This window comes from Salvelinus alpinus, chromosome 17, assembly GCF_045679555.1.
Source record: "Salvelinus alpinus chromosome 17, SLU_Salpinus.1, whole genome shotgun sequence".
Lineage (NCBI taxonomy): Eukaryota > Metazoa > Chordata > Actinopteri > Salmoniformes > Salmonidae > Salvelinus > Salvelinus alpinus.
The window spans coordinates 6,174,167-6,193,432 of NC_092102.1; the positions used below are offsets into that span (position 1 = coordinate 6,174,167).

General features: G+C 42.3%; 1 protein-coding gene across 1 annotated transcript; it reads right to left on the bottom strand.

The window, feature by feature from the left end:
- Nucleotides 1-304: 304 nt before the first annotated feature.
- LOC139542029 (zinc finger protein 180-like) lies at nucleotides 305-9,222 on the bottom strand. Its single transcript, XM_071347003.1, has 2 exons — nucleotides 8,344-9,222; nucleotides 305-2,204 (listed from the first exon to the last, which is right to left on the bottom strand). Exons 1-2 carry the CDS (start codon nucleotides 8,747-8,749, stop codon nucleotides 1,315-1,317), a joined length of 1,296 nt encoding a protein of 431 aa, XP_071203104.1. The 5' UTR covers nucleotides 8,750-9,222; the 3' UTR covers nucleotides 305-1,314.
- Nucleotides 9,223-19,266: the final 10,044 nt, after the last annotated feature.

Below are 19,266 nucleotides of genomic sequence, written 5' to 3' on the forward strand. Positions count from 1 at the left end.
TGTGGTAAAAGATCAAGTCGTCGTGTTTGCAGGACAAAGAATGCTGAGTTGCATCCAAAGAACACCATACCTACTGTGAAGCATGGGGGTGGAATCATCCCGCTTTGGGGCTGTTTTTCTGCAAAGGGACCAGGACGACTGATCTGTGTAAAGGAAAGAATGAATGGGGCCATGTATCGTGAGATTTTGAGTGAAAACCTCCTTCCATCAGCAAGGGCATTGGATGAAACGTGGCTGGGTCTTTCAGCATGACAATGATCCCAAACACACCACCCGGGCAACGAAGGAGTGGCTTCGTAAGAAGCATTTCAAGGTCCTGGAGTGGCCTAGCCAGTCTCCAGATCTCAACCCCATAGAAAATCTTTGGAGGGAGTTGAAAGTCTGTGTTGCCCAGCAACAGCCCCAAAACATCACTGCTCTAGAGGAGATCTGCATGGAGGAATGGGCCAAAATACCAGCAACAGTGTGTGAAAACCTTGTGAAGACTTACAGAAAACGTTTGACCTCTGTCATTGCCAACAAAGGGTATATAACAAAGTATTGAGATAAACTTTTGTTATTGACCAAATACTTATTTTCCACCATAATTTGCAAATAAATTCATTAAAAATCCTACAATGTGATTTCATTTTGTCTGTCATAGTTGAAGTGTACCTATGATGAAAATTACAGGCCTCTCTCATCTTTTTAAGTGGGAGAACTTGCACAATTGGTGGCTGACTAAATACTTTTTTGCCCCACTGTATTTGTCATCACTCACCTATATCATGTTGAAATCAATTGCGCGAAAAAGGGGAAGATGAGATTGCACGTCCTGTTAACTAACAGCTCAAAAACCACACGAAATCTGGGAATAATGTGTTAGAGGAACCTTTGTAGAAAACAGATCGCTACATTTTGAAGTGCTGCATTTTGATTCAAGTAGGTCACCAACTCGGTAAGTGTAACTCTTTTTTTGTTAGTCACTTTTTGTTAAATCACATGAATAGTACTCTTTCATTTCAGAGCATGGATTTTCCCCCTGAGGCTAATATCCATACCATGTTGAAATCAATAGAACAGGGGACAAACGTTTACGGTTCTACATTGTGACATTATTAAAACAAATCCTTCAGCTATGTATTTTCTGATGTTTGATCAGAGATCTTTTATCAAAGTCTCCTGTGTGTGTTCTCTGGTGTACAATTAGATGGCTAGATGTAGTACAACTCTGCCCACATTGATCACAGCTATAAGGTTTCTCTCCTGTGTCTATTCTCCGGTGATATTTTAAATCACTTAAGCTAACAAAACTTTTTTGCAGTCAGAGCAGTGTTAAGATTTCTCTCCTGTGTGCGTTCTCAGGTGTACTTTCAGGCAGCTTGCCTGAATAAAACTCTTCCCACATTGAGTACAACTATATGGTTTCTCTCCTGTGTGTGTCCGCTGGTGTAATATCAGTCCATTTGGCTGAGTAAAACGCTTCCCACATTGATTACAGCTATATGGTTTCTCTCCTGTGTGTATTCTCTGGTGCATTACCAGGGAGCTTGACCGAGTAAAACTCTTCCCACATTGAGTACAGGTACATGGTTTCTCTCCTGTGTGTGTTCTCTTGTGTACCTTCAGAGAGCTAGATGTAGTAAAACTCTTCCCACATTGAGTACAGCTAAATGGTTTCTCTCCTGTGTGTGTTCTCTGGTGTACTGTCAGAGAGCTAGATGTAACATAACTCCTCCCACATTGATCACAGCTATAAGATTTATCTCCAGTGTGTGTTCTCTGGTGTAAAGTCAGATAGCTAGATGTAACATAACTCTTCCCACATTGATCACAGCTATAAGGTTTCTCTGTTGTGTGTGTTTTCTGATGTTTAGTCAGATTGGAAGATGTAGTAAAACTCTTCCCACATTGAGTACAGCTATAAGATTTCTCTCCTGTGTGAATTAGCAGGTGCGTTTTCAATGAATATGATCTAGAGAAACTCATTCCACAATGAGAGCAATGGTACGGCTTTTCTCCTGTGTGGATTCTCCGGTGTATTTCAAGTTCTGATTTAGATTTGCAGGTCTTCTCACAGTCAGAGCAGCAGTAAGGATTATTCAATGTAGGTCTCTGATGGTGTTTCTTGAGGTGTTCTGATCTGGAGAGACTCTTCTCTGCATCTTCAGCATCATGATGTTGTTGAGACTCCCCCGAGGACCCAGGATAGTCACATCTCTCTCCTGTGTGAACGACAAAGTCAGACAGATGGTTAAAGTCCCACAACAGCAGAAATCCACTGTTAATTTGAGGTAAAAGGTGATGCCCAGAGCAAACCCATGAAGTTGTACAATAATTGACATCTGTTAAATTATTTGACAATTGTCTTAATACAGTCAAGCGAGCAACAATACTCATATTCTGTCTTGTTTTCACATTAGTAGTAACATCGATAACTACTTGAAGATCCTAACAGTAACACACACCTACTGTAGGACCCATAACTTCACCTAACAACAACATAGACCTACTGTAGGACCCATAACTTCACCTAACAACAACATAGACCGACTGAAGGACCCATAACTTCACCTAACAACAACATAGACCTACTGTAGGACCCATAACCTCACCTAACAACATAGACCTACTGTAGGACCCATAACTTCACCTAACAACATAATAGACCTACTGAAGGACCCATAACTTCACCTAACAACAACATAGACCTACTGAAGGACCCATAACTTCACCTAACAACAACATAGACCTACTGTAGGACCCATAACCTCACCTAACAACATAGACCTACTGTAGGACCCATAACTTCACCTAACAATAACATAGACCTACTGTAGGACCCATAACTTCACCTAACAACAACATAGACCTAATAACAAAGACTCTAAAGGAGAGTCTCACTCTTGAATCAAAATAATTTGCAAAAAACAATTTGACAGAGGAGAGGGGGTACAAAAATCAAGAAATGATCTGTTTCAAGGACAGTCTCGCAAAAACCAAGCATTCTTGCATTCTCACTAAACTCTGATTTACCACCCCCAAATACTCCTGCACAACGTCTATTTGCACCTCTCCCGGATGGAAACTACAAATGTAATGGCTGTGCTCAATGCAATGGCACTTGTAAATGTAGATCCTTCAAACACCCCCAAACAGGGAAACAGATCCCAATCAAAGGTGTTATCATGTGCACCACTAAGGCAGTTATTTATCTTATGACTTGTCCTTGTGGTAAAACGTATATATATCCAGTTTCGACCCACTTTTTGGAAGCGAACCCCTTGATTTCGTCCCTACATTATATCGGCATCGAACACGTCACCCTCCCTAGGAGAGGGGGTGACCTCGACAATTTATTGTTAAAAACAAGAGGCTGCCTGGATCTTTAATTTAAAGAGCCTTGCTCCCGTCGGTCTCAACGTAGCCATTATTGTAATATTGCTATTCATTGTAAAATGTTTGTAGGTCTATGGAGCCAAATTGTATCTACGACCGTATGCTATCCATTTATGTTTTTACACGTTCTACTTATATCTGTAAATTAACCAATGATATCAGGCCACACTCAGACATGATTACAGACATTTGTGTGTGTCCTTTCACACAATATAAACCAGTTACCCACAGTGTTTGTCATTATACCCTGATGAAGACAGCTTGTCTGTGAAAATGTTGGTATCAGGTTATTAAATTATTGCATCTGAGCTCCTAGAGTGTGAGGTTGTCCTTTTCTTTTTCAGGCCACCGGGGTCTGACAACTTGGATGGAAAATGACTGAGGATAATAGCGCACGACATTGCCACTCCTATTTGCCATATCTTCAATATAAGCCTACTAGAAAGTGAGAAAACCCTACCTTGTTACAACACAACTGATTGGCTCAAACGCATTAAGGAAAGAAATTCCACTAATTAACTTTTAATTACTTATTTTTCTGTGACAAACAGTGAATTAGTTATTTATTTATACAATTTTAAATGGCTTTTGGCCAATGTCAGAATGTGTGAATATAAATCCAACTTTACCTCGGTCTGAACTTTCATTGTCTCGGTCTCATTTTTAGCCATCTTACTCATTGCTAAAGCCAGGACATTGTTTGTGATTAGGAAACTATGAGAACCACACAAAGTCCAGGGGGTGATCACGCTCTACCACTAAGGGTCAGTTTAGTTGGCGCAAAGTAAAACAGTCTCGTGTTCCAATTGTCTGTTTTAGTAGCATGAATTGTTCCTGTTCACACCGAGGTGAAGAGCAACCTGTGGAAGGCGGGACTTTCATTGGCCTTTTCAGGTGTGATTTTAGATCCTTCAACCGAAGTCGCGACTCCTCATAGTATGTTGTACCAAAGTTGAGTGACCCTTAAGGGAACTACACTGCCATAAATACAAGGAAAGTCAAGTAGTGTTTTATGATTAAAACATTTTCACAAATCCGTCAAGGCTCTATCTTTGAGAAGGGTTTAAGACAAAGGTTTCAAACAATTTATAAATGTTATTGAATGTAGGTAAGTTTCGCCTTTAATGTAATGGCATTAAAAATAAATGCTGATTAGAATATTATACAATAGCTGTGTTTGAATACCCATACTAACATACTGTATACTCATTAAGTACACTGCTCAAAAAAATAAAGGGAACACTCAAACAACACAATGTAACTCCAAGTCAATCACACTTCTGTGAAATCAAACTGTCCACTTAGGAAGCAACACTGATTGACAATACATTTCACATGCTGTTGTGCAAATGGAATAGACAAAAGGTGGAAATTATAGGCAATTAGCAAGACACCCCCAAAAAAGGAGTGATTCTGCAGGTGTTGACCACAGACCACTTCTCAGTTCCGATGCTTCCTGGCTGATGTTTTGGTCACTTTTGAATGCTGGCGGTGCTCTCACTCTAGTGGTATCATGAGACGGAGTCTACAACCCACACAAGTGGCTCAGGTAGTGCAGTTCATCCAGGATAGCACATCAATGCGAGCTGTGGCAAAAAGGTTTGCTGTGTCTGTCAGCGTAGTGTCCAGAGCATGGAGGCGCTACCAGGAGACAGGCCAGTACATCAGGAGACGTGGAGGAGGCCGTAGGAGGGCAACAACCCAGCAGCAGGACCGCTACCTCCGCCTTTGTGCAAGGAGGTGCACTGCCAGAGCCCTGCAAAATGACCTCCAGCAGGCCACAAATGTGCATGTGTCAGCATATGGTCTCACAAGGGGTCTGAGGATCTCATCTCGGTACCTAATGGCAGTCAGGCTACCTCTGGCGAGCACATGGAGGGCTGTGCGGCCCCACAAAGAAATGCCACCCCACACCATGACTGACCCATCGCCAAACCGGTCATGCTGGAGGATGTTGCAGGCAGCAGAACGTTCTCCACGGCGTCTCCAGACTCTGTCACGTCTGTCACATGTGCTCATGTGCTCAGTGTGAACCTGCTATCATCTGTGAAGAGCACAGGGCGCCAGTGGCGAATTTGCCAATCTTGGTGTTCTCTGGCAAATGCCAAACGTCCTGCACGGTGTTGGGCTGTAAGCACAACCCCCACCTGTGGACGTCGGGCCCTCATACCACCCTCATGGAGTCTGTTTCTGACCGTTTGAGCAGACACATGCACATTTGTGGCCTGCTGGAGGTCATTTTGCAGGGCGCTGGCAGTGCACCTCCTTGCACAAAGGCGGAGGTAGCGGTCCTGCTTCTGGGTTGTTGCCCTCCTACGGCCTCCTCCACGTCTCCTGATGTACTGGCCTGTCTCCTGGTAGCGCCTCCATGCTCTGGACACTACGCTGACAGACACAGCAAACCTTTTTGCCACAGCTCGCATTGATGTGCCATCCTGGATGAACTGCAGTACCTGAGCCACTTGTGTGGGTTGTAGACTCCGTCTCATGCTACCACTAGAGTGAGAGCACCGCCAGCATTCAAAAGTGACCAAAACATCAGCCAGGAAGCATAGGAACTGAGAAGTGGTCTGTGGTCACCACCTGCAGAATCACTCCTTTTTTGGGGGTGTCTTGCTAATTGCCTATAATTTCCACCTTTTGTCTATTCCATTCGCACAACAGCAGGTGAAATGTATTGTCAATCAGTGTTGCTTCCTAAGTGGACAGTTTGATTTCACAGAAGTGTGATTGACTTGGAGTTACATTGTGTTGTTTAAGTGTTCCCTTTATTTTTTTGAGCAGTGTATATACTACATACTATTAGTTAATTGTAGTATACTGTAACTACATACTTAATGAGTATATACTACATACTATTAGTTTATTGTAGTGTACTGTAACCGAACCGTATCCTTTCAGTTGAGCGCTCTTCTCCTGTCTACCGGAAGTTTGTGCTGTTGCTATGCAACCTCTTGCTAGCTAGTTAGCATAACGCATTACTCGTTAGACATTTTACGACTTCGGGTTGTGTTTTTAAATTCAATCTTGACTACCAGAGTGCTTCATAAATTCAGAGCGTTGTCAGATTGTCCGTTTGTAAATTCAGCCCGTTTCGCTCTCTCAGCCACTGGCCGCTCCGGCCGAGGAGTTGGGTTGATTTGACCGTTCTGACCTCAGCTTGCTAGCTACTTCCAGACACAAATGAGACTCTTACCATTTTACTCGCCCTGTCAGAGCTGGTTAGGCAGTTTTCATGTTATCCAGAGTGACTAACTGTACTGCTGTAAAAACATTTAAATTACGCTTATTTGTTCTTTTTGCATCCGTTTACTGACACCTGGTCATATACAACCGGTGTTGAGCGCTAGTAAATTCATTATTCTGCTCTCTGGTACTCAGAAGAGAGAGCTCTGAAATCGGAGTTGAGAGCCAGAGAGGATTTATGAAAGCACCCGAATGTCCATTGAGAAAGCAAACGACTATACCATTTAGCTAAGAATGACGGGAATAATCAAGTCAATAAACGTTGGGTAGTTAGTTAGATAGAATATAGTTCATATACTGGCAAGTTTGATGTATACGTAGCCAACTAACGTTAGGTAGCTAGTTAACATACCGGTACATACTGCTGTAATAACATGCTAACAAATTGTCAGCCAAAATAACGTGTAAGGTAACTTATTTGAAAAGTCATTACTTTATTACATTGCTCAACATTTTCTTAACATTTGTCATAATTAGTTAAAACAATGAATTTGTATCGGCTCTCGTTGGACTTCGGCTGAATATTTTCTGCCATTTCCTTCAAATCTGAAAACAATGTGAAGCCACGCCCATTTCCTGAACAATTGCATTATGGGCTCTAACGTACTGCGTGTTTACGTCATATTCTGGCGAATTTAGTACGACTTCCGGGATCTTCTGGCATACTAACTACATCATACTATGACCAATAAGCATACTATATACTCAATTAACATCACAAATAGTACGGTTAGTATGAGTATTCTAACACAGCTAATGACTTATCAACAGCTCTAACAATTTGACCCCCACAGGAAATCTACACTGGCAGTTATAGAAAGACCCATTTACTATATAACCATTGATTCTTGAAGAATATAACTTATAAATGCCTCAAATGTTTCAACTGTATTACCCCACCGGAAACCAATCATAAGCTTGTATAACGCCACTGTTTGAGAAACAAGTACTGTATAGCCTCGACATATGGTTAAAACTATCATTTTGACCTTATGGATGGCTAGTCCTTGTATTTATAGTGTAGTCAATTCAGGGGGAGCCCCTGAGCTGGACGCAAACATGGGTCCAGCGACTGACAAGCCAACACCTTATAACTGTTACGCCAAGATGTCTTTACTTCTTGACAAGGTCGCTAGGTTTTGGGTTACGGTTGCTACAATAGCTTTCTCTATGAATTTGAGTGGTTACATTTCTCCAGCCCCCATCCCTCAGCTGTTTACCAAACCAAGTCTCTGGGCAGCAATTTTGTTGCTGTTTAAATCCTAGGTTGCCCCTTCAAAAAAGCCACAAAATCAAATCAACCAATCTGCAGTTCAAACAATAACAAGGCTGTCATTCCACCACTGTTTAGGTGGTGGAAGATGGATGGGATTGGAGAAATGTAACTACTTTCAAATGCATAGACAGACCTACGGATGCAAGGACTGACCATCCATGATATCAACATTATAGTTTTAACCATGTTGAGGATATACATTGTTGGTTTACATTGTTTCTAAACATTTGAGTAAAAAAAGCTTATTTGGGGTTCTGATGGGGTTGAACTAAGTTGAACTAAGCTCATGAGGCATGTGTTATATTCTTCAAGAATCAATGGCTATAAATAAATAATTTAAAAGTCCAAATATGGAATGTAGTAATTGCATATTTCCCCTTTAACACCAAACATCAATTCAACAACTGCAGAGTTTGTACCTCTGTTTTTAAGACAGTACTTACTAGTGTTAATCAGGGCACGTTCATCATTAGAACCATTGGTTGCCTTAACATGCCTTTGGGAAACCGAGCCCAGATATTCAGTTTCCTCCTCTTCATCCTCTTCTTCTTCCAATGTGACAGTCATCTCCCCCTTCTCCTCTTTCACTCCAAAAACTGCATCCTCCTCTTTCTCTGCCTCCTCATCTTTTACTGTAACATCCTCCTCTTTCACTCTGAACGCGTCTTCCTCTTCTTTCACTGAAACGTCTTTCTCTTCTTCTTTCACTGTAACAGCCTCACCCTCTACTTGTTTTTGTATTGTGACATCCTCCTCTTCCTCTTTCACGACAACGTTCAGCCACAGTCCCTCTTTCTCCGTCCAGCAGACCGCCTCTTCTTTAACAGGAGAGTAGCTCAGTGAGCTCATGGTCGGGAATGTTAGATAGCTAGGCTAATGCTAACTTAACCAGCCCGCTAGCTGACTAATAACAACAACCGTAAATATGATATTAAAACGGATAACTAACTACGTTACACGACAGATCTGGATTTAAAACACAGTGGCTAATATACACGAACGCGTCTAAAGAGCTTTATTGGTTCAGCTATTTTGTCTAGCAAGCTACGGAGGTGTCTGACTAACTGTTGCTGCTGTTGAAAGAAGCGTTCCGTCCACTAGATTATACGTCACACTAGCAGCATTGCCTTAAAATCGCATTTCGTCATCTGTTGACTGGAGTGGGTAACGTAGTTGAGTAAAATGTATATTTAATTTTCAGACAAAAAGTTAAACTGTAGGGAGCTTGAGTTTTTACTCACCAGTGTAACAACACAGTGTGGTTAAAAACTTACTAACGTAGTTGTTATCACGATATGGTTTCCTATAAGTACAAACAGTTATGTTTTTGCGTTATTACATATTTATTAACTTATTTTGCGAAGTCTTCTATACTACCCACAATGCAGTATTTTTAACGTCATATGGCATACAAACTCTGTGCTACCGAGTTTGTATGCCAGTGTAACGGTGTAATGAAGTTACATTTTTTTTTAAATATATTTAACCTTTATTTAACTAGGCAAGTCAGTTAAGAACAAATTATTATTTACATTGACGGCCAAACCCCAACCCAGGAGATGCTGGGCCAATTGTGCGCTGCCCTATGGGACTCCCAATGACAGCCTGTTATGATACAGCCTGGATTTGAACCAGGGTCTGTAGTGACGCCTCTAGCACTGAGATGCAGTACCTTAGACCGTTGCTCATGTTGTTTACATTACACCCAGTGTAATACACTCAGTGATAAAGGTGTGGGATTCTGGGTAATCCAAAACAGATTTTTGGAGAATTTGAAAATTGAGTGGCCCTGGGATAGAAATGTATAAAGTTGACATTACATCATAAAATCCACCATTTAAATCATACATTAGCAATTTAAGTTTTAGTAACTACTGTTGTTGGTTTGGCGTCAAATAAGCCTCTCTTTGTATGTTATTTGCCAAATCTCAGTTTTCCATGTGGGTTTTATGCTAAAGTTCCCTCTTTCAAGATGGTAGCTAACTGGAAAATGCATTGTCTTTAGGAGTGCTATTTTTATCCTGTCGACTACTGATCCTTCATCCACACTGTGTCTCATCAATGCAGGTAATTTATGACAAATGTGTAAAGTATATGTTTTATAACTCATGAACACCAGCAAATGTATTAGCCCGGTTTTGTTAGCTTAGGTGTATTATACTTCTTGGCCACCAGAGGGGGACATTGAGTCATTTTCCAGGTTAATTTGATATATTTTGATACTAAAACGGATGACAGTTTATTCTGATGTAGTGAATATGAGACACATGGAAACAATGTGTTCATTTTATTATAGTCAATTAGGAATTATTAGGAATTGTTAAATCCACTATACGATCACAATGACTTTGATAGACATTTCAATCGTTTTTTTGTTACTATATTACAGGGCAGATTTATGGAGAAATGCTGTGTGAGTGCTATTTATATCCCGTCACTACTGATCATTCATCCTTACTGTGTGTGTCCCATCATTGCAGCTTTGGAAATAAATGAACTATCCATTCATTGCTCCTTCCTGTGTTGACTCACTGACTTGAGGGACGGGACCAGGAAGGTCACACTAGGTCGATATCTAGGAAGGTCATGCTAGGCTGATATCTAGCTCAAGCTTCACCTCATGCTTTTCATTAACTGTGTGATTGTGTTATCTAGTGGGAACCTGTTAGCACGGAAGACTCTGGTGCCTTCTTGCCGTGGTGCCTCTGGTGCCTTCTTGATTTTCTCAAAAGAGAAAATCAACCTGCTTGGAACTTTTTGTTTTGTCAACTTTTCTGATCGGCTATGAAAAGCCAACTGACATTTACTCCTGAGGTGCTGACTTGCTACACCCTCGATAACTACTGTGATTATTATTATTTGACCATGCTGGTCATTTATGAACATTTGAACATCTTGGCCATGTTCTGTTATAATCTCCACCCGGCACAGCCAGAAGAGGACTGGCCACCCCTCATAGCCTGGTTCCTCTCTAGGTTTCTTCCTAGGTTTTGGCCTTTCTAGGGAGTTTTTCCTAGCCACCGTGCTTCTACACCTGCTTTGCTTGCTGTTTGAGGTTGTAGGCTGGGTTTCTGTACAGCACTTTGAGATATCAGCTGATGTACGAAGGGCTATATAAATACATTTGATTTGATTTGATGTTACTTTTGATACCGGAGCTACGAGCCATGCGTCCTAATCACTAAACAATCATTCAAAGTAGTGTGCCGATGCCTGTATCACTTTATCAGCAGCACGTCATCAATGACGTCTGAAGCTTCATTTCGTTCATTTCAATACCAAACCAATCAGGGCTTGTTCGACACTGCAGGTGACTGCCAACTGACTGATCTACAAATCACTATACATCATAAATAACTACTCATTATTATTTAGGAATCAGTCAGCCAGTCAATTTACCCACAATGCAACATGGTTTTGATGCTCTCGATCAAGGCCAGTGGTGTAGTAGAAGACATGAAGGCTACGCTGCGCAAGCGCTACGGTGTGTGGGACGTCATCTATAATAATTTGGCTGTTCTAAATTCTGTTTCGCTCAAAGCCTTGAGTAATGAACCTATTTTTGACACAATTGGCTGGAAAGCATCAATGCTTCAGGAAGCTTTGTTTACCCATCACTACTTCTGAGCATGTTCTCTGTGAATTAGACTATGGGAGTTTTGTAACTTTAACAACCTTGGCTTACTGCTAGTGCGCTAGCTGACTGACATCTGGAATCTATCTATTTTGGATGTCGGGGCTTTTCCCTGCCATCATTATGTATGTTTCTGCTCTTTTGATCTGCAAACTCTTAGTTGGGTTCTAACTGGTCTCCGGTAGTTGGGCTCCAGCTCGCTGACCATAGCTAGTTGGCTAAATAGCTAATGTTAGCTGGCTGGCTAAGATAACTGCATATAGCTAACATTCTTTGATTTTTGGTTTGATGGCGTTATGTATTTTCAAAACTGTGGTTTACTTTAATAACTCAAGTCATGAGCGCAAACGATTGATTTAATTTAAAGGGATACATTTGAAGTTATTTCTGTTGTAGTTTACATCATAGGTTACATGTTACATCACACCTGACTTTGGCATTCTTCTGAATTCTGATTGGTTTAATGTAATAACAACAAAAATAGAACTGTGATGTGTTACTTTGCATTGGAATTTTTTTTATTTTTTTTTAAATATTTTATAAACAATACAAAACATACACATACAAACAACAATATCATACAAACATTAACTACATCACATCTGCCCAGGCCCACCAGAACACACCTCCATCTCCATTAACTACATCATACCTGCCCAGACCCACTAGAACACACCACATCGCCATTAACTACATCACACCTGCCCAGACCAACTAGAACACACCCCCATCTCCATTAGCTACATCACACCTGCCCAGACCCACTAGAACACACCTCCATCTCCGTTAACTACATCACACCTGCCCAGACCCACTAGAACACATCCCCATCTCCATTAACTACATCACACCTGCCCAGACCCACTAGAACACACCTCCATCTCCGTTAACTACATCACACCTGTCCAGACCCACTAGAACATGCCCCCATCTCCATTAACTACATCACACCTGCCCAGACCCACTAGAACACACCTCCATCTACATTAACTACATCACACCTGTCCAGACCCACTAGAACACATCCCCATCTCCATTAACTACATCACACCTGCCCAGACCCACTAGAACACACCCCCATCTCCAGTGCCCGCATCAGCACCATTTAATTTCTCTCCATTGCCCACTGACTTCCAACATTTAGATAATAAAGCATTTTACCTTTCTTTTGAAATAACAACAGAGGATTGGTTGATTTCCAGGTTTTAATTATGTATAATATTTAAGATGATTGACGAGAAAGGTACGTCCAGGGGTATCTCACTGCACCCTCAAATGCCATGTTTTGAAATATGCAGACAGACGGATTAAAAGTAATTTTACATTGTATAACTGTACTTCTGACTGCCAACTTTCTAACTCCCCCCATAACTTTTTGGACGTTATAACATTCCCAGAAAGCATTGATTATTGAGTCATTGTTAATTTTACACTTAAGACATGAATCTGGCATTGTGCTGTAGAATTGATGAATTTTGTCTCTTGTATAATAAGGGACTATCATTTGTCCCAACATCACAGGCCACAGACTTTGATGCAGTTAAAGACTTCCAAAAGTGTTTCCGCAGTTTGCGATCGACTGAGTTTTTTCAATGGGGTTCCCCCTTTGCACCTGCCAATGTAAATCCATTGAACGAGACAAGTTACCAGACAGGACATATTGCTAATGCTCTTCCCATTGATAACCTGAATGACAATTAACTTGTGGGCGGTGGTGGTGATGACGGCCTATTGGATGACGTCGTCCATCGTGATTCCCCAAAAAAGAAGACTCTCTGGATTGATCACTGGAGTCAGATGTGAAGGAGGAGGTTGATCATCAGGAGTCAGATGTGAAGGAGGAGGTTGATCATCAGGAGTCAGATGTGAAGGAGGAGGTTGATCATCAGGAGTCAGATGTGAAGGAGGAGGTTGATCATCGGGAGTCAGATGTGAAGGAGGAGGTTGATCATCAGGAGTCAGATGTGAAGGAGGAGGTTGATCATCGGGAGTCAGATGTGAAGGAGGAGGTTGATCATCAGGAGTCAGATGTGAAGGAGGAGGTTGATCATCAGTGAACCTCTAGGATTGTGGCTGGGCTGGCGTTTCCACTTCCAGCTTGGTCATACAGTGGGGTGCACAAGTATTTGACACACTGCCAATTTTGCAGGTTTTCCTACTTACAAAGCATGTAGAGGTCTGTCATTTTTATCATAGGTACACTTCAACTGTGAGAGACGGAATCTAAAACAAAAATCCAGAAAATCACATTGTATGATTTTTGAGTAATTAATTTGCATGACATAAGTATATAAATATAAATACTTGTTCTCCCCACTGTATATTTTGATACATTGAATGTTGATATTGTGAACCTATGTTATATATTTGTACCTCCTGTTTCAGGAAGTGATGTCACTGAGTACTGCCACTATATATACAGTGCATTTGGAATGTTCACTTTTTCCACATTTTGCTATGTGATTCTAAAATGAATTAAATCAATATTTTACCCTCAATCTACACACAATAGCCCATAATGACATCACAATACCCCATAATGACAAAGCAAAAACAGGTTTTTATAAATGTTTCAAATGTAACATAAACAACAACTGAAATATCACATTTACATACAGTACCAGTCAAAGGTTTGGACACACCTACTCATTCAAGGGTTTTACTTTATTTTTACTATTTTCTACATTGTAGAATAACAGTGAAGACATCAAACGTATGAAATAACACATATGTAATCATGTAGTAACCAAAAAAGGGTTAAACAAATCAAAATATATTTTATATTTGATATTCTTCAAAGCAGTCACCCTTTGCCTTTATGAGACAGCTTTGCACACTCTTGGCATTCTCTCAACCGGTTTCATGAGGTAGCCACCTGGAATTCATTTCAATTAACAGGTGTGCCTAGTGAAATGTTAATTTGTGTTTTTTCTTTCCTTCTTAATGCATTTGAGCCAATCCATTGTGTTGTGACAAGGTATGGGTGGCTCTCATGAGGATTGCCACCGGAAAGGAAGACCCAGAGTTACCTCTGCTGCAGAAGATACGTTCATTAGAGTTAACTGCACCTCAGATTGCAGCCCAAATAAATGCTTCACAGAGTTCAAGTAACAGACCCATCTCAACATCAACTGTTCAGAGGAAACTGTGAATTAGGCCTTCATGGTTGAATTGCTGCATGCAAAAACACTGTTTACAAAAGCATTGTAGTTAAAGAACAAGAAAGCCAGTACACTGTTTACAAAAGCTTCATTAAAGAACAAGAAGGCCCGCACACTGTTTACAAAGAAATTGCTTTTCTTTCAAAAACAAGGACATTTCTAAGTGACCCCAAACTTTTGAACGGTAGTATACATCTACATGATGTATTGTTACACCATGTAGGAGCAGTATAGACCTAGTCTGTTCATTATATACATCTACATGATGTATTGTTACACCATGTAGGAGCAGTATAGACCTAGTATGTTCAATATATCCATCTACATGGCTAATTCGAAGATGGCGTTGCAGTCAGGCGTCTTTTGTCTTGGTCTTGTCGTGTCCCGTGTATATATCTTTATATATATCTTTCTTTTTTCTTCGCATATATTTTTTATATTTTTCTTAACCTCAACTTCAACATAGTCTCCTGCAACCCGCCTCATCCAATGTGGTATGGATCTGCTATTTTCTTTATTTTAGAACCAGAACCCCCAACAGAAGCTAGCCAGCTAACTAGCTACTAGCTAGTGGTCAACTAGCCACTGCTAGCGGTCATCAGCTAACCTTTAGCCTGGACAACTCCTGCCAGACTGCACAGCGTGATTCAACCCAGAGCTTATCGGACTCGCTTTCTCCATATCTCCGGATTCCTACCACAAGCTCTGAACCTTTTCACCTGGATCATCGCAGCTAGCTAGCTGCTATCCTGATTGGCTTCTCCTGGCTAACGTCCCTGTCCCACAGCAAGCACCAATTAGCCTGGAGCTAAGAGGTCCATCAGTCACTCCTTGGGCTACAATACTTATTTTGCCAATTGGCCTGGACCCATTTTATTGACGACACGGAGCCCCGCCGATCCATCACGACTGGACTACCGACGTAATCCGCCCGAGGGGGGTTTTCAACAGGCCCCTACGTCGCGACGTCCCCTGAATGCTTATCTGCTAGCCTGCTAGCCGCGGCCCGCTAGCTTATCTAGAGCATACCGGACTGTTAGCTGAAAGAGGTCCATCAGACAATTTCTTTGGCTACTATACCTATTCTGCCAATTGGCCTGGACCCTTTTACTACACGGAGCCCTGCTGATCCATCATGACTGATCTGCCGACGTAACCGCACGAAGGGGCTACAACAGACTTCTTCTGTCGCGACGTCCCTCTAAGGCCCATCTGCTTGCCTGCTAGCCCCGGCCCGCTAGCTGTCTGAATCACCGTGTCTCCAGCCCGTCCAGCTACTCATTAAACCCTATGATCACTCGGCTACGCATGCCTCTCCCTAGCATCAATATGCCTTGTCCATTGCTGTTTTGGTTAGTGATTATTGTCTTATTTCACTGTAGAGCCTCCAGCCCTGCACAATATGCCTCAGCTAACCCTCTTGTCCCACCTCCCACACATGCGGTGACCTCACCTGGTTTAATTGATGTCTCTAGAGACAATACCTCTCTCATCATCACTCAATGCCTAGGTTTACCGCCATTGTATTCACATCCTACCATACCTTTGTCTGTACATTATGCATTGAATCTATTCTACCGCGCACAGAAATCTGCTCCTTCTACTCTCTTTTCCGAACGTACTAGACGACCAGTTCTTATAGCCTTTAGCCGTACCCTTATCCTACTCCTCCTCTGCTCCTCTGGTGATGTAGAGGTTAATCCAGACCCTACATCCTCCAGCATCACTCCCATTCCCCAGGCGTTCTCATTTGTTGACTTCTGTAAAAGAAAAAGCCTTGGATTCATGCATGTTAACATTGGAAGCCTCCTCCCTAAGTTTGTTTTAATCACTGCTTTAGCACACTCTGCCAACCCAGAATCCTGGCTTAGGAAGGCCACCAAAACCCCTGAAATTTCCATCCCTAACTATAACATTTTTTGACAAGATAGAACTGCCAAACCCCCTTTGGAGATGCAATCTACTGCAGAGATAGCCTGCAGAGTTCTGTCTTGCTATCCAGGTCTGTGCCCAAACAATTTGAGCTTCTACTTTTAAAAATCCACCTTTCCAGAAACAAGTCTCTCACCGTTGCCGCTTGCCATAGACCACCTTCTGCCCCCAGCTGTGCCCTGGACACCATATGTGAATTGATTGCCACCCATCTATCTTAAGACCTCGTGCTGTTAGGTGACCTAAACTGGGAAATCCTTAACACCCCGGCCATCCTACAATCTAAGCTTGATGCCCTCAATCTCACACAAATTATCAATGAACCTACCAGGTACAACCCTAAATCCGTAAACACAGGCACCCTTATATCATCCTAACCAACCTGCCCTCTAAATACACCTCTGCTGTCTTCAACCAGGATCTCAGCGATCACTGCCTCATTGCTTGCGTCCGTAATGGGTATGCGGTCAAACGACCACCCCTCATCACTGTCAAACGCTCCCTAAAACACTTCAGCGAGCAGGCCTTTCTAATGAACCTGGCACGAGTATCCTGGAAGGATGTTGACCTCATTCTGTCAGTATAAGATGCCTGGTTATTATTTAAAAGTGCTTTCCTCACAATCTTAAATAAGCATGCCCCGTTAAAAAAAAATTGAACTAGGAACAGGTTTAGCCCGTGGTTCACTCCAGATCTGACTGCTCTTGGCCAGCGAAAAACATTCTGTGGCGTACTGCATTAGCATCGAATAGCCCCCGCGATATGCCACTTTTCAGGGAAGTTAGGAACAAATATACACAGGCAGTTAGGAAAGTAAAGGCTAGCTTTTTCAAACAGAAATTTGCATCCTGCAGCGCAAACTCCAAAAAGTTCTGGGACACTGTAAAGTCCATGGAGAATAAGAGCACCTCCTCCCAGCTGCCCACTGCACTGAGGCTAGGAAACACTGTCACCACCGATAAATCCACAATAATTGAGAATTTCAATAAGCATTTTTCTACGGCTGGCCATGCTTTCCACCTGGCCACCACTACCCTGGTCAACAGCCCTGCACCCCCCCACAGCAACTTGCCCAAGCCTCCCCCATTTCTCCTTCACCCAAATCCAGATAGCTGATGTTCTGAAAGAGCTGCTAGACAATCTGGACCCTCTCTTTCTAAAATGATCAGCCGAAATTGTTGCAACCCCTATTTCGCAACCTCTCTTTCGTATCATCTGAGTTTCCCAAAGATTGGAAAGCTGCTGTGGTCATCCCTCTCTTCAAAGCGGGAGACACTCTAGACCCAAACTGCTACAGACCCATAAATATCCTACCCTGCCTTTTTAAGGTCTTTGAAAGCCAAGTTAACAAACAGATCACCGACCATTTTGAATCTCACCGTACCTTCTCCGCTTCTCCGCTATGCAATCTGGTTTCCCGAGCTGGTCATGGGTGCACCTCAGCCACGCTCAAGGTCCTAAACGATATCATAACCGCCATCGATAAGAAACAATGCTGTGCAGCTGTATTCATTGACCTGGCCAAGGCTTTCGACTCTGTCAATCACCACATTCTTATCGGCAGACTCAACAGCCTTGGTTTCTCAAATGACTGCCTCACCTGGTTCACCAACTACTTCTCTGATAGAGTTCAGTGTGTCAAATCGGAGGGCCTGTTGTCCGGACCTCTGGCAGTCTCTATGGGGATGCCACATTGTTCAATTCTCGGGCCGACTCTTTTCTCTGTATACATCAATGATGTTGCTCTTACTGCTGGTGATTCTCTGATCCACCTCTACGCAGACGATACCATTCTGTATACATCTGGCCTTCTTTGGACACTGTGTTAACTAACCTCCAGACAAGCTTCAATGCCATACAACTCTCCTTCCGTGGCCTCCAACTAAATGCATGCTCTTCAACCTGCCCGCCCGTCCAGCATCACTACTCTGGACGGTTCTGACTTAGAATATGTGGACAACTACAAATACCTAGGTGTCGGCTTAGACTGTAAACTCTCCTTCCAGACTCACATTAAGCATCTCCAATCCAAAATGAAATCTAGAATCGGCGTCCAATTTCGCAACAAAGAATCCTTCACTCATGCTGCCAAACATACCCTCGTAAAACTGACTTTTCTGCCGATCCTTGACGTCGGCATTGTCATTTACAAAATAGCCTCCAACACTCTACTCAGGAAATTGGATGCAGTTTATCACAGGGCCATCCATTTTGTCACCAAAGCCCCATATACTACCCACCACTTCGACCTGTATGCTCTCGTTGGCTGGCCCTCGCTTCATATTCGTCGTCAAACCCACTGGCTCCAGGTCATCTATAAGTCTCTGCTAGGTAAAGCCCCGCCTTATCTCAGCTCACTGGTCACTGTAGCAGCACCCACCCGTAGCACGCACTCCAGCAGGTATATTTCACTGGTCATCCCCAAAGCCAACTCCTCCTTTGGCTGCCTCTCCTTCCAGTTCTCTGCTGCCAATGACTGGAACGAATTGCAAAAATCACTGAAGCTGGAGACTTATAGCTCCTTCACTAACTTTAAGTATCAGCTATCAGAGCAGCTTACCGATCATTGCACCTGTACACAGCCCATCTATAAATAGCCCACCCAACTACCTCATCCCCATATTGTTATTTATTTTTGT

Bases quoted from the DNA above. Each gene is read 5' to 3' on its own strand.
- LOC139542029 (XM_071347003.1), bottom strand. From the start codon at position 8,749: ATGAGCTCACTGAGCTACTCTCCTGTTAAAGAAGAGGCGGTCTGCTGG. The intron at 2,205-8,343 runs GTAAGTACTGTC...TCGTTCACACAG, and splicing joins ACGTGCCCTGATTAACACTA to GAGAGAGATGTGACTATCCT.